The sequence below is a fragment of the Sinocyclocheilus grahami genome, unplaced genomic scaffold (genome assembly GCF_001515645.1).
Source record: "Sinocyclocheilus grahami isolate Dianchi unplaced genomic scaffold, SAMN03320097.WGS_v1.1 scaffold131.1, whole genome shotgun sequence".
Taxonomy (NCBI): Eukaryota; Metazoa; Chordata; class Actinopteri; order Cypriniformes; family Cyprinidae; genus Sinocyclocheilus; species Sinocyclocheilus grahami.
The window spans coordinates 2,209,923-2,232,992 of NW_015505310.1; the positions used below are offsets into that span (position 1 = coordinate 2,209,923).

Sequence of the window (23,070 nt, forward strand, 5' to 3'; positions counted from 1 at the left end):
CCAGTGGAAAACCCCCCAAAAGTGAACCGCACCGAGCCGTACCGTACCATGCAGTGGAAAAGCACCATAAGTGTCCTGGGGTACAGTGAAACAAGGGAAGTGCTTGAATAAAGCACTGATAACAACGTGAACACAGAACACACCAAACAATCTACTCACAAGGAAGGACAAGAAAGCAGAGGTTATAAATGAAGAGGGGAATGAGCGACAGGTGAGGGAGAAACAGCTCATGATCTGTGCACCCCTGCCGCAAGATCAGCGCCGATTGCCCAGGTCACAGGCTGCTGAAAGTGATGGGACAACAATGAGGCACCCTGAATCGTGACAGCCTGCATGATATTGGCCAAACTACTTTTCAGTAGTCATTACTATTAGCAAGTATAGAAAACAATAGGAAAACAAAGCCAAAGCACGGACAATTTAGGCAATTTAGAAATCCTAGCCAGGACATGTTCAGGAAAAAGAGGATGTATGGTCCCCTATTTTATTAGGTGTACAAAACGGCTCACAATACATGGTGATACTGAACTCAGTCAGTATCAAGTTGCTGTGATCCTTTTCATTTCTGAAGTTACAATGCAACTCCAATTCCTGTGCAGACATAAATGGCATTTCACTCTTTTTTGGAAGCTATTTATTACACTAAATGTACGGAATGTGATGTATGTGTAAAGATACAAAACATACACCTGTTAGAGTCACATTAGAAGCTCAGATATGCAAGCAAGCTACATTCAGGCATGAGATAAAGGCGTCACAGTTCTAAGCACTTCAAATGGAGATGCTGCAATCTCCTGGTCAGTGATGTTTGTCTGTTTGCTTTGGCTGCAGTTCTTCTACCATAACACAGTGGCGGCTCGTGGGTTTTAAAATAGAGGAGGCAGACTAATTGTATTGGTCTGGGATCCCTACCGATTATTATTATTATTATAATTTGCTTAACCACTTTAAAATGGCTTTTTGGTTGCTTTTAGTCAGAAAACGTAAAGAAAACGACATGCATACAGCAAGATAATATAATTTCACTTACCTGGCCTATCAGGTCATTTAATTAAGCCAACTGCTGTAGCCTATATCCAGCTTAGGCTGTTTTCCCTAAATTTGTATATATACTGTTTGAATGACAGCTTGGTAAATCTGTTGGCGATCAAATATTCAATAACGCTACTCATCATAAGTACTTGGTATATTCAATGCACACAAGTCAAGTCAAGTCAAGTCACCTTTATTTATAAAACACTTTTAACAATACAGATTGTGTCAAAGCAACTGAACAGCATTAATTAGGAAAATAGTGTGTCAATAATGCAAAATGACAATAGTAAACACGTGAGCCAAAATCATCACAATTAAAAGAACCAAAGACTTAAACTACTTAGTCTGTGTGCATTGAATTTATTTAATACACGAGTTTCACAATTTGAGTTGAATTACTGAAATAAATGAACTTTTCCATGACATTCTAATTGATTGAGATGCACCTGTAGAAGCCCTAGAAGAAGGGCTTCTATACTCTTTGGCTAACCTCTCCCCCGGCCTCCCCCTACCCATCTCTATCATTAGCGGTTGCAATTACATCAGCAGATTCGGCACATTCACGATAGAAAAGAGGTGCTTTCACATTATGGTATTACAACTGTGAAATTACCCCCCAAAAAATACACATTCTGAGAAATGAACTGAAATGAATTGTGAATTTTATTAACATTAAATCGTCCTCCTCCCATTTTCACCTCAAAATTATGGGGAAGCTGTTTCTCCCCTGCCTCCCCCGACGAGCCGCCACTGCCATAACAAAAGCTTCTCTGGCATTACGCTGTGTGCATTTTAAAGGCCAGTCATGACTTCACCTCTGCAGTTTCACAAGCCTATGGTTACACCTCACATTTGTGCATGTTTGTCAATTGGAAGCTATGTAGTGGAACATTTTCTTGCTGAGGGTCAGGTCATGTTTGTGATACTTCTGTCTCTGAGGCCACATGACTTCAACTGATCTCATAGCTTAGTGGGACATGCAATTGGTTGGAACATTCATGGCATCTCTATCTCACTGCTCCACAGAGCATCGTTTCATACACACTGCTCTTCACAAACATGATTAATAATGGTCGGTGCAATATGCTGCAGTAAAGGGATCGTTCAGCCAAAAAATCTATTCACTTTCATGTCGTTCCAAAGCTGTATGTATTTCTCTTGCTGGGGAAATCATGTTTGTGATACTTCTGTCTCTGAGGCCACATGACTTCAACTGATCTCATAGCTTAGTGGGACATGCAATTGGTTGGAACATTCATGGCATCTCTATCTCACTGCTCCACAGAGCATCGTTTCATACACACTGCTCTTCACAAACATGATTAATAATGGTCGGTGCAATATGCTGCAGTAAAGGGATTGTTCAGCCAAAAAATCTATTCACTTTCATGTCGTTCCAAAGCTGTATGTATTTCTCTTGCTGGGGAAATAAATGTTTCCTTCCTTTTGAAAAAAAATAAAATAAAATAAAATTTTAATTCCACTTTCATTTTATGGGCTAGTACTTTCACCAAAAATATCTTCTTTTGTGTTACGTAGAAGAAATACAACTTTCATTTTTGGGTGAACTATGCCTTTAACACAACATAACCTCATGTTCTAACAAAGCTACAATTACTCAAATGAAATGTTAATGTTAAAAACAAAACAATTTCACACTTTAAAATGCCATTTGAGACGATGATGTGTTTTGTGCACTACTAGAGTGCACTGTGGATGCTCGTTTACCTCAAGCCAGTTTCTGTGTGTGTGTTTGCTGTGAGACTGTGTCATTTTGGAAGTGGTCAATGGAAAATGTTAGTGTTCATGTTATTTAAAGTAGTGGATAGAAGCACAAGTCACCTGGTGCCATGAATTATAACTGAAACATCCACTTCACATTGGATCAAAGCCAATATTATGGTCTCGTGGTAGATACGAAAGAGATTAACAAATGTCAGTTTTAAAGCATTATTTTAAGACAAAAAAAAAACTTCACTATTGTGCCTCATGATAAAAAAAATAAAAAAATGAATAAAACTCTGCCTCCTACTATTTTGTTTGACAAGTGACATTTTTGGTTGAGGTCCACTGTAAAACTGAGTTTTTTTCATAATTATTTTATCTGTTATACTTTATTTTAAGGTGTTTTTGTGTAATTACACAAATATGTACTGATTACTATTAATTGCTTTTAATTATGCATAATTGACTGATATTACTATATAAGTATACAAGTAATATGTATAACAAAACACTGTAAAATATAAAGTGTTACCATTTTATCTAATTGTTTGTAAAAATATTCATTACAAATGTACAGAACAAGAAGAAAATCTGAGTGAGTCAATACGGTAAATATATTGGGAATCGTGATTGCGCCCTCTATTGGGTTGTAAAGGTAATATATCATTTACTCACCTTCATGTCATTCAAAACCTGCAGAACGTTGAGGGTCCAAACAACACTGAACTCCATTGACTTTCACTGTATGGGGGAAAAAATTGAGATTTACAAGTAATATGTATAACAAAACACTGTAAAATATAAAGTGTTACCATTTTATCTAATTGTTTGTAAAAATATTCATTACAAATGTACAGAACAAGAAGAAAATCTGAGTGAGTCAATACGGTAAATATATTGGGAATCGTGATTGCGCCCTCTATTGGGTTGTAAAGGTAATATATCATTTACTCACCTTCATGTCATTCAAAACCTGCAGAACGTTGAGGGTCCAAACAACACTGAACTCCATTGACTTTCACTGTATGGAGGAAAAAATTGAGATTTAAAATAAATAAATAAATAAATAAAAATATATTTTTCTGTGTGTGTTCCACAGAAAATAAGAAATATTTACAGATTTAGAAGAACATGAGGCTAAATGAAGTGTAAATGAGTAAAGGATAACAGTTTACATTTTGGGTTGAACTATGCCTTTAGGTTTGAAGCTAGACTTTCAAGAGCTTTATGGCTGATTTCCATCTTACAAAAAGTCCATTCTGCACAAAAGAATTACATTCTGAAAATGTTGACCTTTTAAAGCAACAGTTTGAACTGTTCAAAACAAAATTATCAGGTGCATTCTTGGCCACAGTTCAACCATTAAGCAAGTCGAGTGTTGATTAATCTGTCAGTTTGCCCTTGACTTAGTCCAGGGCCCCAAGATTCATAAGATCCTTGCAATCAAAAATGCTTTTCCTCTGCAAGCAAAAGAGTAAACGTCCACATTGCCAAATTCCTCAGTGCTGTTTGTTGAGCTTTGCAGGCCTAGTAATCCAGGGTTACGGAATTTTGATCGCAAAACTGCTGGACCGGAGCCTGGCAAAATTTATGGCTGATTTCCATCTTACAAAAAGTCCATTCTGCACAAAAGAATTACATTCTGAAAATGTTGACCTTTTAAAGCAACAGTTTGAACTGTTCAAAACAAAATTATCAGGTGCATTCTTGGCCACAGTTCAACCATTAAGCAAGTCGAGTGTTGATTAATCTGTCAGTTTGCCCTTGACTTAGTCCAGGGCCCCAAGATTCATAAGATCCTTGCAATCAAAAATGCTTTTCCTCTGCAAGCAAAAGAGTAAACGTCCACATTGCCAAATTCCTCAGTGCTGTTTGTTGAGCTTTGCAGGCCTAGTATCCAGGGTTACGGAATTTTGATCGCAAAACTGCTGGACCGGAGCCTGGCAAAACATATTTCCAGCACTTGCTAATCTGAGGAAGGGAAGAAAGAGCGAGAGAGAAAAAAAGAGACACATTCCAAAACAAATTAGATTTAGGATATTCCTATTCCCCCCATTTCTCAAAGCAAGGGAGCACATGTCTCCCACTCAGTATCACTCCGTTGGTAATAGACGAATCTGTGCTCAATAATAGCCTTAGGCAACTTCCATGTGCAGGATCCCACATGGATGACATTAACATTCCATGGGCTTTCTCATATTGAACGTGTGCGTTGCTGTAGTTTGTGCTTGTGAGTGTGAATGTGTGTGTGTGTGCTGTAAACTGTCAGGCCTGGTGCAATCTGTGCATTCTTGGGGTGAAACTGTACTAAATCATTAAAGCAAGCTGTGATAGGCTACTAAACATAGGTGGAGACTTGAGAAAAAGCTTGTGTGTTTGACGTCAACTTTACATCTCTGCTATGCAACACTGTTAAAGGATACGACCCAAGAGAATGTATCTGATCCCATCACATGTCCAAACAGCCTTTTCCCCGAAGCACAAAGTGACGAGGAAATAAAACCATTCACACAAACTCATCCACTCCCATAACAAACATAGCTATGAAAACAAGCTCTTTTAATTCAACCCTTAAAACACACACTCTTCACAACCATGTCAGTAGGTTTACAAAAAAATATGTTTTTTATATATATGTTAGGTTACACTGTACATAAATATTGATTGCATAAGAAAGGAAAATGAGAAAAAGGCACAGCAAAACGGTATGGATGTCTCAAGTGCTCAAAAAGATAATGGCGGTGGACGCAAGAAGCCATATGAAAGGTCAAAGGTTAAGGGAATAGGAGTGTATATGTGGTCATTCCTTCACTAGTGCAATAATCATGGAGGTATTCAGCACTTTTGGGACAAAAGTTGTTTGGCACTGCTTTGGTGTCATTTTTGCTGCACTGATCTTGTCCAATAATGCTGCAGCTTCTATGAATCCCGACTGGCTGCCAAAACACATTCTTCTTCTCAAATAGAAATGGCCATACAGATAAGTCATCACCTGAAAATATCTCTGCAAGTTCAGATCAAGGCACTCAGTGGCCGTTTTGGGGGCTGCAGTCCTTGCCCAGGTATTTGGAGACGGTGTTGGCGTTTTCCTGCTTCATGCTCTGAATGTGGGCGTCCAGCCTCTGAAGCAGCTCTTGAGACCTTAGCGTTTCCTCCTCCAGAAACCGTGTAGTCACTGAGCCATTTGGAGATCCAGTGGAGTCCTGGAGGAAGAGGGAGGAAATGACCATTAAGGCTGTTGTGCAATGCTACCATGTGCATGATTGACATGCATTCTTATAAAAGCAGTGAGTCAAAAGCAACAAAATTCTACTCAAGTATAACATCATTATTTATAGTATTTCCATTCTTGGTGCCCATCTGGTGTATATTGTGTATATGGGTCAATGGCAAATAACAGTGTCCACAAAATATTTAAAAAAATATATTGTTTAAAACATGTCCCAAGGTCTTATAAATGAACTATTTGTATTCATGCTTGTTTCTTATTTTGAAAAATATTCTTACATTTTATAACAAGATTTTAATATTTCTCAAGGTAAAAACATTTTGTTTTTAAATAAAGATCGTGACTTTTCATGAATTAACCACATGGTGTTTTACAAGCTGAATTAACTTTATCTTTTTATTAAACCATTAAATTATCTCATATTTTAATTGACGTTTTGATCTAAACAGAGTCATGAAGGTCTGCTGTATTTTTATTTTGCATGTTGATTGCACCACATGACACTGGTTTGGAATGTCTTTATAATATGAATAAGTTTGTGTTAAACTATTTTTTTCCTAACAAATCAAATAAAAAGTTTGACAAATAACTTTTGTGTCTTTTCATCATTGTGATACTAAGACAGTTGTAACACCTTGAAATTTTTTTGAAACGAATAGATGGAGACATCATGTCACTGACCCATATCTCTATTACTGACCAAAGGCAGAAAGTTGTCTACCGAGCTGGAAGCTTGAGCTTCTTCTCCATTAACCGCCGCGCTGAGAAGAGCTGCCATTCTGTGGGCTTTACGGCTTGAAGATGAAGATGAGGCAGACGATGCAGAAGAGTGGGCCGGGGACACAGCCATCCTGCTCTCTTGTGATTGGCCATCGGGGCGACGAGGGGAAGTTTGTGACAGATTCTCAAGCTGTTTGAGAAGCGTCTGTATTTGATCCTCATAGTGTGAAGCTCTTTCGTGCATCCGAGTCTCCATGGCCTGCAGCTCCTCCCGGTGTCTGCGCTGTACATCCTCATCAGATCTATGACAGCACATAACAAACTCAACTACATAATGCACTTACATACACTACCATTCACCAGTAATTTTGTTCTTGCATTATGCATATTACATTTTGTATTAAATTGATCAAAAGCAAAAGTAAAGACATTTATATCATGTTTCAAATGCTTTTGCAACATAAATGTTTTACAAATATTTTGTGTTTTTTATTTTAAATAAATGCTGTTCAACATTCTATTGATCATAGGGGAAAAAAGCAGCACAACCATTTTTAGCATTGATAATAAAAAAATATGTCACTTGTACAGAGTTCTCATGTTCGATGTCACACTTCTGCATAATTAAGGAGTGCTCATGAAATAGTGAAAAATCATAAAAGACTATTTTTTAAATCCTAAAATTTTCTGTTTATCCCAAATTGTCACATTATGTGTTAAGATGAGTGAACATTGTTTATGTCGAAGTAACATGTACCTGTTCTGAGCGTTCTTGTTCTGATCTTGTAGTAACGCTCTCTCATACTTGTCCTGCCAGGTCTGGTTGTTGGCCTCCATGCGAGCTCGCAGCTCAGTAATTTCCAGCCTCAACTGCCTATTCTCCTCCTCCAAACTGTTCAGAGATGACACGTAGCTGTCTCTAAGACTCGCCAGCTCTCCGTCACCCCTCTGACAGACAAACAAAGAGAAAATGTGATGAGCAATGATGAAAGCATGCAAAACTCCAGTATGAAATACAAATGAAAACAAATAATCTACCTTGCATCATAAATTCATAGCTCCATTTGTAAAAAGTAACAAAAACCATGTTTATAGTAAGTCTATGAGGCAAGGCACTGTTAAAGGTCAAAATACACAATCATGCAACTGATTCAAATGAATAGTGCCAAGACACAGTCAGACACAATTGTGTACAAAGTACATTGTCCAAGTTATAAAGCATCTAATCACTCATAACCTTCAAGGGCCCCAGGATGACCTAATAGTCTTTAAATAAAAATTGTATTTCTATTAAATAACATTCAGTTCTTGAAACTGATAAAATCATGGAGTTTTAATGAATTATGCTTAATTAATTTAATGTATTGACACTGTCAGATCTGTTAATGAAACAAGCTGTTTGAAAACAAGCAATATATTCATTATAATAGCAGAAATCATGGGGCCTTTGAATACTGGACAGTAGGAGGTCTTTGAGTCAAAACGGTTGAGAACCACTGTTGTTACAAACTGAGGGAACAATAATTGTTCCAATGATGTTAATGCAGATGCTGTTAATATACCCCTGAACATTATTTAAATGTACACATTTAAAATAAAATGCAGGTTTACTGAGCAAAAGAATGAAACCTTAGGTGATCTTGACTCGACTCTCTCAAGAAGATCATTTAGATGCTGATTCTCAAGCTTTAGAGTTTCAAGCTGGACCTGTGTCACCTACAAAAACCAACATTCAGTTTTTTCATGATATAATAAACCAGTACTTTTGGGTAATAAATAGCAGGTTTTTGGTGTTACTAATCTGGACTGGATGAACCTTGAGTTCTGATGCCCGCCGCTCTGCTCGCTCCACTTCTGCCCGTAACTGTCGCTCAATACTGGAGGCGGAGCCAGTGAGCGTGGCAATGGTGATGTCACGCTGATGAAGTTCGCTGGTTAACTGAGACACCTCCTTCCTCATTCCCTCCAACTCCCCACAACGAGTCTGTTCGGCCCTTTCAAGCTCTGCACATAACTATGGAGTTATGGGGTTTAAAGAGTTAAATTTGACCCAATATGGTCATCAGTAATTTGTACATACAGTATTTATAAATCTAATAACTCTCATTGTCAGTGAGACAGTTCAGTGTGTTCAAATAAATAAAGCTGGTCAACCACACACTGATAATACATTAAACCTCAAACTGTAAAAAACATATTGCTTATTGTGCGTACACGTTTGTTTTCAGCCGTACAGCGAACGTGTTCCTCTTCCATCTGTTTCCACTCATTTTCTCGTCTGCTCATCTCTGCTTTATGCTTTCTCGTGCTCTCCAACCTGACAAGACAAAAAATAGAGTTCAAGGTTTATATTCCAGAATAAGCTTTCTATTGTTAGTTGCTGCTGCTGTATATTGTCATGAAGAGACATTTAAAAAACATCTCACTTGTCTCGAAGTCTGATGACCTCAGCTTTCAGGTGATTCTCACAAGTCTGGGAACTGTTCAACTTGGCTGTGACTTTCTCCAGATCTTGTCTCAGGGAGGCCAAGTTTGGAGACAAACCATGTGATGCTAAACATTCCTCTAGAGACCTATACAAAGAGATGAGTGATTTGTAAAGCATGGTTGCATACTGACATTGATACCTAGCAAGTTACTTTTGGACTGTAGTTAAATTATAAATCCTACAATAATATTTCTGTGTATGTAAGAACCGAATATTGAAAGGCAGATGATAATATACCTAATGACTTGTTCTTTTGCTTGCAGAGTTTGGGTAAGTCGCGTCACTTCCCGCCGTAACTGCTGCTGCTGGATTCCTGTACTACGTACAAACTGATCCTGAGCATCCAGTGTGGCCTTCAGCTCCTCTCGCTCTTCACTCAAAACCTGCAGAGAATAGCGTTACCATTATTCAATTATTTACATATTTGATATAAAATAGCATTTAGTGCTTTGCTCAGCTATTAATGATTCAGCTGTTAAACCGGCATCTAATGCTGCCTTAAAGTCATGTTGGAATAATTATATTATTAAGATGAGCTTTCAAAATATAAAATGAAAAGCAAAAAGTACTTTAAAAAAGCAATCCATACACCTTGTGCACTATATTACTTATATAACTGAAGTCTGGAGGTATATTCTGTGTGAGAAACAACCCAAAATTTAAGATTACCCAGTAATAACCTTTACCTTCAATGAACTGTTAACTGGAAAACTGTATCAACCTGATTCATGAGTAATTATTACGTTTTTTAGGCTTCAAAAAGTTCATAAAGACATGGATAAGTAATCCATATGCATTGAGCAGTTTAATCCAAGTCCTCGAAAGAAACACGATTGCTTTAATGGATGAACAGATTTAATTTAGGCTTTTATTTAAACATTGAACAGCATTTAAACATTGAAATATGGTAAACATTAATTCTTGTGTGTCAAGGAAGCGTGTTTTTGAACTTCCGTTGACCATATAACCATTAGGCCATGACTTCCGTGTGTGCACTTTGGATGGGATAAATGCAGAGCACTGATTCCAAGTATGGGTCACCATACTTGGCCACATGTCACACGTCACACATATATGCTGTGCTCCATATATGTGCGTAGATCAATGTTAAATACAGGTGCATCTCAATAAATTAGAATGTCGTGGAAAAGTTCTTTTATTTAAAATAATGAGTGAATATTTAAAAGTATTTTCATTTGTGTTCTGAAAATGAAAAAAAAACAAAGATTGGTTTTGTGACAACATGAAAATGAATAATGACAGAATTTTCATTTTTGGGAGAACTAACCCTTTAAGCTCTCAGGTAGGATCTCCCCAGGAGGATGTGAAGGTAGCATATACCTCCTCTTCCTTTTGTTTCTCATGCCACACCACACTGTGTTCTCTATGTTCTAAACACCACACTCTGCACTATGTTCTAAAGTCCATCTCTACCTCTACTATTCTTGTGGATCTGGATCTACCTGTCCCCGTATGTGACCTGCAGCGGGGCAGCTGACCTGCTGTTCCCTGATGGAGTCTCCCAGCTCATCCTGAAGCAGCCGAAGTCTCTCCAGTTCCAGTTCTTGTGTATGTAGGCTGTCCTGAGCCCTCTGCAGCTGAGAGCGCAGCTGCTGCAGTTCCCCCTGCTCCTGTGTCCGACCTACACCCTGAGACTGAGACATGCACAATTTCTCACATATTAATATTAAAATACAGCTCCTTGAAAAAACAGTTGTGAGCTCATAGCTATGTATGAGCTCACACTATAACACACTAAAACACTATTAACCATATAAAGCCTACAGTATCATATCTGATACACAAATATTTAAAGCTCATAAATTATCAACATGACCAAAACTTTGCAGAAAAAACTGCCGTATGCAATCTATTAGTAAAAAAGTAAAAACTTGCTGCAGTTCCCCCTGCTCCTGTGTCCGACCTACACCCTGAGACTGAGACATGCACAATTTCTCACATATTAATATTAAAATACAGCTCCTTGAAAAAACAGTTGTGAGCTCATAGCTATGTATGAGCTACTTTAACCACAGCTTTATTAAAGTGTCATTCCTTAATTCAGTTATCAATCCTGGAATAAAACACTATTAACCATATAAAGCCTACAGTATCATATCTGATACACAAATATTTAAAGCTCATAAATTATCAACATGACCAAAACTTTGCAGAAAAAACTGCCGTATGCAATCTATTAGTAAAAAAGTAAAAACGTCCTTTTTGATGTGAAATCTTTAATGATTTAAACATAAGGATATTTTTTATATTTTTAGTAACATTTCAATATAAACACTTAATGGCCTGAAGCAAGTTAGTTTTATTTGATTATCCATACATAATTTATGATTTTTTTTTTTTTTACAAATTTGAGTATCAAATATATAATCCATCAGGGTTCTGAGAGACATTTATTTGTAAATCTCTCAATCATTACTGTATTGCGTTGCATCATATGCAAAACTACAGAGATTTGCTCATAAAACTAAGCATTTAAATAACATCTCACTAAAATGTTATTGAAAGATATAGTGTGATAATTCATATTTATATACAGTTTTTGAAGTAATACAATTTTGGAATTTTGACAAGCTATCAGAATTCCATCTTACATTTTGGCTATATAAATATCAGCTGAATATTTAGCTCAATATTGAGGTCCTTATATTTGATTTGAGTCCTATGTCATACTATATCAGGGGTGCCCAAACTCGGTCCTGGAGGGCCGGTGTCCTGCAGAGTTTAGCTCCAACTTGCCTCAACACACCTGCCTTTAAGTTTCTAGTATGCCTATAAGAGCTTGATTAGCTGGTTCAGGTGTGTTTAATTGGGGCTGGAGCTAAACTCTTCCGGACACCGGCCCTCCAGGACCGAGTTTGGACACCCCTGCACTATATGAACCATAAAAGCCTGATCATAAAACATTTTTTAAGCTTTTGTATAAAGGGCCATTACACTGTTCCATAAAAAATGAGGGAGAGGGTCACCTGGATGAGACCAAACGGTTCAGCCAGGTTCTTCCTTTGCTCCTCCAGTGAAGTCACTTGTCTCTGATACTGCAGTCTTTGCTGTTCCCAATCTGCTGAACGCTGACGAAACTCCTGCATTCACAAATAAATGTTCAACGAACTTGTTTGAACTAAAATGATTAAACAATGCTAAATAAACAAAAATGAAGTCAACTTTATTTTTAGCCAGTCTCTGTACCTCCAACTTGCTTTTGAGGCAGGACAGCTCAGTCCTGTCCTCCTCTCTGCTCAGAGCTCCTTCTCGTGCCTCCTTCAGATGCTTACGCTGTAGCTTTTCATAGCTGTGTTTCAATTTAGACAACTGTCGAGAGGAGTTAGTTGCTAACTATACTGATAAAAAAAAGTTGTAGTGACAAGCACGTTGTGGTGACAAGGAACAAAATCACATCATACAGTGTGTTTTGTGAGTATAACAATAATATATACAGCACTGCTGCCAAAAAAAAAAAAACTCTAATCGTACTTCATCTTTTACATGGTGCAGCTGTTCTTCATACTTCATGACCAGCTCTTGTTTTCCAGCTTGCATCTCCTCTAGTTGTTTCCCCAGCACTCGGATCTGGAGAACATAAGATCATGCTTATAAGAGCTAGTGTGAAATGCAGCTCAAACATGACACCTAGTGGAATGTAATCTCCTTACAACATAGATAGACAATGACTTTATTATATATGCATGATGCGGTCAAGAGCTTATATATGGTGATCCAAAAGTCTGAGATCTCTTGTCAAAATATTTTTAATTTTTTCCTGAATTAAAACATTTTTCATAACAATCACATTATTAGCTTAATAATTTTAGTGCAAAGACAAATTTCAAAATGAATATTAACATCATGTAGTATTTGGGATATACCATTTTTTGATGACAGCATAAACTCAACTCACATAGTCACTATCACAAATTTACCTATTTGATTAATGAGCTAAAATAGTCTTATTTTATATTTATTTTATGTCATCAGATTTGTCAAAATCTTTGTTTATTTGATATTAACACACACATTTTCATCAAGATATCAGGCTTTTGAAACCCATGGAGTCATTGCATTTTAATAATATGAGCTATAACATTACTGAATTTATATAATATCATACAATTTAAGGCAACATTAGATGCATGTAAGTATCTACATTTTAATCGAATGCATTTATTAGTCAGTTATACTGATATATGCCATGTCTACTTAATCTAACATAAAAAAAATAACACCTTTAAAAAGGAAAAATCAAAACATGATATAACAGAATACTGCTTTTCCATATATCGCAGTAAAGGTGTCATGATAAACATGATATATAATCATAATGTTTCTTGGTTATCTTTTTTATTTATTTTATGTCAATGTTAATTTCAGATTTTTTTCACATAGTCACTATCACAAATTTACCTATTTGATTAATGAGCTAAAATAGTCTTATTTTATATTTATTTTATGTCATCAGATTTGTCCAAATCTTTGTTTATTTGATATTAACACACACATTTTCATCAAGATATCAGGCTTTTGAAACCCATGGAGTCATTGCATTTTAATAATATGAGCTATAACATTACTGAATTTATATAATATCATACAATTTAAGGCAACATTAGATGCATGTAAGTATCTACATTTTAATCGAATGCATTTATTAGTCAGTTATACTGATATATGCCATGTCTACTTAATCTAACATAAAAAAAATAAAGAAAATAACACCTTTAAAAAGGAAAAATCAAAACATGATATAACAGAATACTGCTTTTCCATATATCGCAGTAAAGGTGTCATGATAAACATGATATATAATCATAATGTTTCTTGGTTATCTTTTTTATTTATTTTATGTCAATGTTAATTTCAGATTTTTTAAAATCTTTGTTTATTTTGTAATTAGATGTTGAAGCACATTATTTTCAACATGATATCAGACTTCTGGAATAATTACATTTACATTTTAGACCCATTAAGTAATTAACTATTAATAACATTAATATTATTTTAATAATTTAATGTGATATATAATTTGGCAATTTAATATGATATTATGTTCATTTAAGACAACATTAAATGCATGTAATTGTCTGCATTTTAATCTAATATATTCAGCCAGTTATTCTGATATACTGTATGTCATGTCTAGTTGATCTAACAAAATGAAAACAAAGAAAACAATACCTAAACAATATATTATGGTAATAGTGTCAAGATCTTCAAATGTGATCATAGAAACGTATGCAAGAAATATTGACATAGCAGTTTAGAGCCAATCAAAACAATCAGTGTAGCTTTACCAACAACAGTCCTCACCTATCTAATATGTCACATAGTTAATGCTCATAACAATGCTCACACAGAAGCATTCAGTCTTTGAAGCACATTATTTTCAACATGATATCAGACTTCTGGAATAATTACATTTACATTTTAGACCCATTAAGTAATTAACTATTAATAACATTAATATTATTTTAATAATTTAATGTGATATATAATTTGGCAATTTAATATGATATTATGTTCATTTAAGACAACATTAAATGCATGTAATTGTCTGCATTTTAATCTAATATATTCAGCCAGTTATTCTGATATACTGTATGTCATGTCTAGTTGATCTAACAAAATGAAAACAAAGAAAACAATACCTAAACAATATATTATGGTAATAGTGTCAAGATCTTCAAATGTGATCATAGAAACGTATGCAAGAAATATTGACATAGCAGTTTAGAGCCAATCAAAACAATCAGTGTAGCTTTACCAACAACAGTTCTCACCTATCTAATATGTCACATAGTTAATGCTCATAACAATGCTCACACAGAAGCATTCAGTCTAGTCTAGTCTAGTCATGCAGGAAGACCCACGCCTTCATGCAGTTCACCTGCTGTAACCCCTTTCCCACTACCAACTTCAACATTTGGAAACCACCATCCTGAAGCTCCAGCAGGGACATCATCACCTCCCTCACCCTAAGCGTCTGCCAGGGGTGAAGGCAGAGTATGTGACGTTTGTGATTTTGCTGAGCCATTACATTTACAAAGAGATCTTCCCGTGGAGAGTGTAACACAAAACCATCACAATCAGTTAAGTCCTTAAAGGGGTCATATGATGCAATTTCAATTTTTCCTTTCTCTTTGGAGTGTTACAAGCTCTTGGTGCATAAAGAAGATCTGTAAAGTTGCAAAGACTAAAGTCTAAAATCCAGAGATATTCTTTATAAAAGTTAAGAGTCAACCACGCCTACCTAAAACAGCTTGTTCTAACACGCCCCCACATATCTACCTCACTATGTGGGAAGATTTGCATAACGCCGCCCAAATGTTCACGCAAAGAAAGAAGGAGTAACTTTTATTCTTGCTGTAGTTTTGTTGTTGCTGCCGCCGCCATGTCGTGAAGGCGCTGTGTGCTTCGTTGTGAAAGCGAAACTACTTTGTTTGGCCTTCCAAAAGAGGACGATATCGCTTCGTCATGCCTAGAGCTGATCCGTGCTGGTCGCTTTGGAAATACATCAAGTGTGGATCGCCGGATCGGCTTTCACGGTGGACGAAGCGGACTCCAGCTCGGGGTCGTCACATGTGGTTGCCGCAAGCCCGCCGGCCGCTCCTTCGTCGAATCCGAAGGAGCAGCATAAACACATTTCATTACACCAAATACACAAAATAATGTTCTTTTTAGCAACATCATATGACCCCTTTAAGAAGATCCTGGGCCTCATATTACAGTTAATTGTAATGAACGTGTTCTCAAGAATGCAGTCTGGAACATGCTTTGTCTCATATCTCACTACAGTATTAATCACGAATCAGCCAACAGACAGTTGCCTTATAACTTTAAGACTATTCTTTCAATGTAACAAATTTGCTTCTTACAGCAGTTTCACACATCAAACGAAAGTGTGAACATGTGAAGGTGAAAAAGAGACAATACAATACCTCTGAGCTCCTCTTGTCGAGCAGAGTTCTGGCTGACTGGAGTTCCTCCTGCGTATTCTGCAGACGCAGCTCCATGGCTCGAACCTCCGCCTCCCATTCACGCCGCTTGTGCCCCACCATGATGTCAATCTGCCGCATCAGCTCCTGTAATTCTGGCTCGCAGGATGACAGGACAGAGCTGAGGAGATGAACAGGAGGGAAAGTGTAACCCAAGAACTGCAAATAGTGGATGCTGTATGCATACTACAAATGTATAACACAAGTCACTTTTGTAATATGTGGATTGCTCAGAATTTGAATTCTACCATGTACCTGACATCATGATCACGGAGCGTGCTAAGAAATTCCTCCATTATTTCTCAGTGATCTTCCTTGTGCATCCTTATTACAAAAGATCTGGACGGCATGCCTGAGAAAAAATAAGAATTCATGAGCAGAGATGATGGGTGTATGCATTCTGATCTAGCGTTGTGTCTGCATAGGGGTTAGTTTCCAAGGGCAACAATTGCTACAAATAACGTTACCATTGGCGTGCTCTGATAGAATTGAGTTGATATATCAAGTTGATCTCTGACATACTGAGACTTCAGGCTTTCGAGAATCAGGTATAACAGTATTTCATTGGTAAAATATGTTAACACAGAAATAGCCGGTGGTGTTCCAATAATAACGAGGCATTACGTGCTGAGCTATTATTAGAAACTGAATATAATGTTATATAATTACGTTGATAAGTGACTTTTTGGAATTTTTACACACCCGGTCTTATTGTTTTATTACTAATAAATCACTACTTGGCTAACATTAGCCTGTTAGCGTGGAGAAATAGTAACTTAGGCGCATTTACTTCACTGTGTTTCCAAAGAAAGTGGACGTACTCTACAACCTCTGAACTCTAGATAGATCTTGTGTTAAAGTTTATTTTCTGAAAATACAAATCTCACTTACAATTTCTGGGACACTTGACATGTTTGTCAGCTGGGGTTGTAGAGGTGACAGAAACTCAACAGTTGAACGCGCACAACAACCAAGAACATCACAACACACAAGAGAACAAAACAGCCACTCTGCCTGCGCTTCCGCAGTGTCACGTGGCTCACAGTACGGCTTCTCATTGGACATGTCTGTACAGTATCAAAGTCCCTTTTCTGTAGTCTTCAATATCTCGCAGTCTTTGACAGTATTCAATATACCTGGATTAGTTTGCTTATCATTTGGGATAGTGTGGTGCATTTAAATGCTATATTAATTTAAAACGTATTGAATATAACAGACTGTATTTAGTTGTCACAAAAGCAAACGCAATAACAATTTTTATTAGTAGTTGATAGTTATAGTTTTTACACACTTTCATGAGCCATTTGCTTACAACGAACCCGATTTACTGAGCAGATTAAAGCACGGACGTATGTGGTATTTATACATTTGGTTTTAAAGATTATTTTACACAAAGGTGTACATAACAACTGATCTTTCTGCTTACAGTGATGGCCTGACGGGCACAGGAAGAGCAGTCCGCGAAGGACTGTGGGTAATTTATGTGACCATGAGGTGTTGACATTTTATGATGGATCAACAGAGTCAGCTTTAGTAGCGAATGCGAGAGCTTCAAAATATTAGTTCACAAACCAGTGAATATTGCATACGGATACCAAGGTGATTAGGTTACAGCAAAAAGATAATACACATCAGCTTTAATAATACAAGTGTTTACAAATACACGTGTTTTTGGTTACGTTAAGTAGTTATGGATACAACGTACGCGGATTTTACTGTAATTTATATATGTACGCAATTGCCATTGTGTAACTAATTAAAAAAGGTATTTTTAAGTTTGTCGTGTAACTTACATTCTGAACTGAATTGTGTATGGAAAATGCGGCACGGACGTATGTGGTATTTATACATTTGGTTTTAAAGATTATTTTACACAAAGGTGTGCATAACAACTGATCTTTCTGCTTACAGTGATGGCCTGACGGGCACAGGAAGAGCAGTCCGCGAAGGACTGTGGGTAATTTATGTGACCATGAGGTGTTGACATTTTATGATGGATCAACAGAGTCAGCTTTAGTAGCGAATGCGAGAGCTTCAAAATATTAGTTCACAAACCAGTGAATATTGCATACGGATACCAAGGTGATTAGGTTACAGCAAAAAGATAATACACATCAGCTTTAATAATTCAAGTGTTTACAAATACACGTGTTTTTTGGTTACGTTAAGTAGTTATGGATACAACGTACGCGGATTTTACTGTAATTTATATATGTACGCAATTGCCATTGTGTAACTAATTAAAAAAAGGTATTTTTAAGTTTGTCGTGTAACTTACATTCTGAACTGAATTGTGTATGGAAAATGCTCAACAATTGCAATGCAGTCTTGCAGTAGTGAATGAGGCTCATTAGAGGCGTTAATTGTTGATTTGTTGTGGCTCAGTAGAGTAAATTTCATACGCATAGATATAGCGTAAGTAACGGTATAGCAATAAAATTCACGGTAAAACAGTAAGCTATGGTGACTAGTTAGGTTTGTATAGTCTCAGGGCATAATAAGTGTTGCATGCGGCTCGTTGGTCTAGGGGTATGATTCTCGCTTCGGGTGCGAGAGGTCCCGGGTTCAAATCCCGGACGAGCCCACTGTTTTCTTTGGGATTTTTTTATAATAAAAGAGCATATATACCATAGCGGGGTTTCCTGTGAAAATGACTGAGTGTTTAGGAAATATAGAACGTACGTAACGTTATGTACTTACGTAGTAACAACGCCACTGACCGACGCGTGTAGATTCATATGCAGAGTACTAACTATATTTGCGTCTAATGTCAACGAATAATGTAGTTAATAAGACTAACTTAGACACATAATTATAATTCAAATACGCATATATGTGTGGAAAAACCGTTGACAATATTTCAGAATAGTTTAGCTGCCGTGAACACCAATGGCAATATAAGTGGCTCGTTGGTCTAGGGGTATGATTCTCGCTTTGGGTGCGAGAGGTCCCGGGTTCAAATCCCGGACGAGCCCAAGTTTTTTTTTTCAATTTAGTTGTTTATGTGAGAAAATATATTAATAGTTCTTGATTATTTTACTGGAAAGTATATATATACTAGCATATTAGCAAAATCCAGAAGACTATTTGGTGGAATGTAATTGGAACTGCAGGAATTACTAGTGATCTACTTAAGTGAAAAACACCTTAACCACTCAGTAATTACTAAGTAATTTAATAAGTTATTTAATATAGGCCTATTTTATACTGACACATACATTTGTGTGAGGCACTGGTGATATTTTACCAGACACTGTAATCTGGAATATGCGGTTTTGTGCTGAACACAATATAAATGCAGTCGATGCCTTCATTAAGGATGTGAATTGTTTTTGTCAAGAGAACATCATTATTTATATTCAAGAAAAGGCCTCCCCAGCCTACTGTCACTTTGGAACCGGAGACATACTGAACTGACACAAACTAGAGCTCATAATTGTGAACTAATTCAATCACTTCCTAATTATCAACATTTTTAAATTAATTATTTGTATTATTATGTTATGTTTTTGTTTGAAATAAACAGAGAACATCCATCCTTTGGTAAGAGTAGTAGTCACAATTTCAACCTGTAGCCGACTTATTTGGGGGATATCATATTCATAAATTAGTTTCCACAAATAACCCAATTGTTCACTTTTAAGACGTTACTGTTGCGATTAGTAATTAATTGGTTATTCTTTATTAATTGGTCATAGTTCGCAAGTAGTTCTCAATGAGGATATATATTTTTTTAGTAATTATCAAATATCTAATATGGAACTACCTTTGTCCTAAATTTGCTACTACTTACTGCTTAGTTAATCTTGCTTCTCTATTAGTTAATAGTACTAAGTTAAGTGTTAATGTAGCCTAGTACTACCTATTACTTCCTGCATAGTTACTTGATAACAACGGACCGTTTTTCTAAAGTGTTACCGTTTTTCCTTGACATTTCCTTTAAACATGGAATTTCTGATCTCTCAGGAAATCTTAATGATTCTCAGCAATGACATGAGGTACACTGATTTCAGAATAACTAGTGAGCTTTGCTTTGTGTGGCAATGGGGGAGGAGAAAGACACGTATCACCTCCCCCACAATTCCACAGCTAACGTTACTTTAAAACACGCGGCGGTTATTCACACTGACAGCAGCAGAGCCAGTTTGCTCTCATTCACACACCCATAATTCTCAGTCAGATGAGTTCATCTCCTGACAAAGCTTTGTAGCAGTCCATACAGAGAACTGGATTACGAGTCATTCTTCTGTAAGTATATTTCTTGATTTATTTCATTCAAAACTGAGGTTGATTTACATTCGTTTTTGTTTATTCAGTTACACAGCAAACAATCTTAAAGGGTTAGTTTACCCAAAAATGAAAATTCTGTCATTAATTACTCACCCTCGTGTTGTTCCAAACCCGTAAGACCTTCGTTCTTCTTCGGAACACAAATTAAGGGTGAGTAACATGAGGGTGAGTAATTAATGACAGAATTTTCATTTTTGGGTGAACTAACGTTATCCCTTTAATTTCTTAAGTACTTTGGCGTTGTCCAGTAAGGTATACAATCATCATTAAAACAAGATCAATTCACTTTAGAAACAACACTGCATGATATATTGACATAATTTGAACAATGCTGAAAACTATTCTAATAAACCTTGAGTTTATTTCTTATCAAAAGTTTAGTGAGCTTTAAGCTTAAAAATGAGCTTAATTCAGGATGTATTCCCTGAAAAGACATATATTTTATGCAGTGTTGCTTTTTATGTACTTTTTTATTTTGTTTAATGGTGTTTAGATGTTTTCACTGGGGGAAAAACTAATTGAGTGATTTTTGCAGTGTGCTGTTTATTATGATAAAGAAAGAACACACTGTTCAAATGGTTTGGACACAAGTCAAGTTACAGTTTGACTAAGGATGTCCTCATATAATCTTTTACCTGACCATCACTAACAAAACAACAAAACCAACTAAACATATAACATTATGAAAAAGTATGCTTTGTTCTGGAATATTGTATATTGTATTGGTGAATTGAATTTGTAGATGTTCTCATGGTTACAGAAACCAGAGATCTTGTCATTCTTTGCAGTATTGTTTTGTCTGCATTAGTACTCAGAAAGGGGTCAGAGGTCAACACTCAGAGGTCAAACTAAATTAATATTATATTCTGGACTAACAGGTGGTCTGCAGCATTAGAGTAGAATGCTATAAGGATGAATGGTCGGTGGGGGTCGATCTGGCGATGGCTTTGCCATCTGCTTCAAGATTTTAACTTGCTTTTCTGTGCTTAAAGGGATTAGTTCACACAAATCTGAAAGTTCTGTCATCATGTCATTCCCGCTTTCTAATAAAAAAACATAAAACAACAAACAACATTGGAATATGAATGGAGTAAGTTTGAAAGTTGCATATTTTTTCTTGTTTTTGCATATTACGCTAAACAATTTCCAGAAGACAAAACTACAGCAACATCAGATAAAAACATTGGTTCCAGTTTTCAGCCATGGTTCTGTTCGAGGATCAGGAATGTGGGGTCTGTTACCTGCATTACTCCCGCATCGACCGTGTTCCCAGAACCCTCCACTGCAACCACACATTCTGCACCCCCTGTCTGGAGACAATGGGGCTGCATTACAGCGGCCTGCGCACCATTCGCTGTCCCCTCTGTCGCCAGGTGACTTGTGTGGACCGAGGGCTTAGCTTGCAGGAGGTTCTTTTTGTCAATAGCCAACTGTGGGACAACATTTGTGATGAGCAAGAGGAGGAAGAGGATGAGAGAGAGCAGGAAAAGGAGAAAGATGGGAAAAACACTAATATGCAGGTGCTGCCCTCATCACAGGCTGAATGGTGAGTGGGTCACTTTAATTTTATTCAGAAATACATTTAAAATAAACGTACTTCTTCTTTGACAAGTGTTTTAATTTATTAATTAAATTGTTACTTTTGGAGGGAACTTAATTTAAAAAAAAATTCTAAATTGCTAAAACACTAAACCCCAATCTCTGAACCAAATTCTCACTAGCTTAAACCAATTTGCCGAATAAAGCACTCTTTCTGCTAAACTTTAAACACGTTCAGGCAGTTGGGCTCTATTTGCAAATCTCATGCGCTATTTTTGCAAAACTCTAAACACATTCTCATTCACTTAAACACTTATCACACTGTGATGCATTTGTGCTGCAAAATGCTAAACACAAAAGTTGAACACAACTAAAGCACAGTTGTCATCGTTTACACACAACGATTCAAAATTGTCCACACTTGTTTCTAATGATGTGATCAAACCATCGGTACAAAATATGAGCCAGCTCAGAGTGCACAAGTGGCACAGGTGACTGAGTGATTATACAAACAATAGATGGAAACAATCTGAGAAGGAGAGGAGGAAGAGTACATGTAAGAAGTGGAGGATGAGGAGAGAAAGAGTAAGGCATAGAGAGTGTTATCAAGGCTGGATCTGTCAGACCACAGGGTTTTTTCTCTGTCTAGCAAAAAAGACAACATTACTTGTGATGTGGACAAAGTCCTGAGGCCGGGCTCAAGCACAAAGACATGATGCTGAGACAGAATGAATCTCTCATTGACCCTGATTTTACAATTGCACAACATACAGTATTTGAGTGTACTGTAACATGCTTGTCATTTAGAGTTTTACAGTAGTTGGTCTTTTTGGCCTTTGCAGTTGCCAAGTGCAATAGTGTTCATAACCAAGTGTTCAATATATACAAACATTCAGTACTATTCAATATTCAGCACAATACTATTCTTGCAGTACATACAGTTGGCCTATACAATATATTCACCTTACTGATTTGCAATTACTATACTTTTTTTTTTTTTACAGAATTACAAAATTGTTTACTCAATACACTATACT

General features: G+C 36.6%; 2 protein-coding genes and 2 non-coding genes across 7 annotated transcripts in view; 3 read left to right on the top strand and 1 right to left on the bottom strand.

Moving 5' to 3' along the window:
* Window positions 1-3,715: 3,715 nt before the first annotated feature.
* On the bottom strand, window positions 3,716-17,232 carry cep63 (centrosomal protein 63). Of its 4 annotated transcripts, XM_016279559.1 has the most exons (16): window positions 17,096-17,232; window positions 16,460-16,556; window positions 16,148-16,325; window positions 12,690-12,785; window positions 12,405-12,527; window positions 12,185-12,298; window positions 10,661-10,852; window positions 9,435-9,580; window positions 9,136-9,282; window positions 8,924-9,026; window positions 8,526-8,723; window positions 8,339-8,425; window positions 7,467-7,657; window positions 6,690-7,011; window positions 5,753-5,963; window positions 3,716-3,781 (listed from the first exon to the last, which is right to left on the bottom strand). In XM_016279559.1, exons 2-15 carry the CDS (start codon window positions 16,498-16,500, stop codon window positions 5,787-5,789), a joined length of 2,115 nt encoding a protein of 704 aa, XP_016135045.1. In that variant the 5' UTR covers window positions 16,501-16,556; window positions 17,096-17,232; the 3' UTR covers window positions 3,716-3,781; window positions 5,753-5,786. The 4 variants fall into 4 exon arrangements, with proteins under 4 accessions (XP_016135045.1, XP_016135047.1, XP_016135046.1 ...); XM_016279561.1 differs by lacking the exon at window positions 3,716-3,781 and having other exon boundaries at window positions 5,203-5,963; window positions 10,697-10,852; XM_016279560.1 differs by lacking the exon at window positions 3,716-3,781 and having other exon boundaries at window positions 5,203-5,963; window positions 6,711-7,011.
* A 1,484-nt stretch (window positions 17,233-18,716) lies between these two features.
* trnap-cgg (transfer RNA proline (anticodon CGG)) lies at window positions 18,717-18,788 on the top strand. The gene has a single exon. It is a non-coding gene; the product is annotated as a tRNA-Pro (tRNA).
* Window positions 18,789-19,107: 319 nt separating this feature from the next.
* trnap-ugg (transfer RNA proline (anticodon UGG)) lies at window positions 19,108-19,179 on the top strand. The gene has a single exon. It is a non-coding gene; the product is annotated as a tRNA-Pro (tRNA).
* Window positions 19,180-20,306: 1,127 nt separating this feature from the next.
* The window catches only part of LOC107590683 (RING finger protein 223-like), a 5,336-nt gene continuing 2,572 nt past the window's right edge, over window positions 20,307-23,070 (top strand). Inside the window, exons 1-2 of the mRNA XM_016279584.1 lie at window positions 20,307-20,452; window positions 21,645-22,040. Coding sequence (XP_016135070.1) covers window positions 21,697-22,040 — 344 coding nt within the window. The 5' untranslated portion in view covers window positions 20,307-20,452; window positions 21,645-21,696. The remainder of the gene's footprint in view (window positions 20,453-21,644; window positions 22,041-23,070) is intronic.

What these genes read in the sequence shown, in the direction of transcription:
- cep63 (XM_016279559.1), bottom strand. Translation starts at nt 16,500, where the DNA reads ATGGAGGAATTTCTTAGCACGCTCCGTGATCATGATGTCAG. An exon ending in CAGGTCACATACGGGGACAG is followed by an intron (nt 9,581 to 10,660) that starts GTAGATCCAGAT and finishes TATTCTCTGCAG; the next exon opens with GTTTTGAGTGAAGAGCGAGA. An exon ending in GGCGGGCATCAGAACTCAAG is followed by an intron (nt 8,426 to 8,525) that starts GTTCATCCAGTC and finishes TGGTTTTTGTAG; the next exon opens with GTGACACAGGTCCAGCTTGA.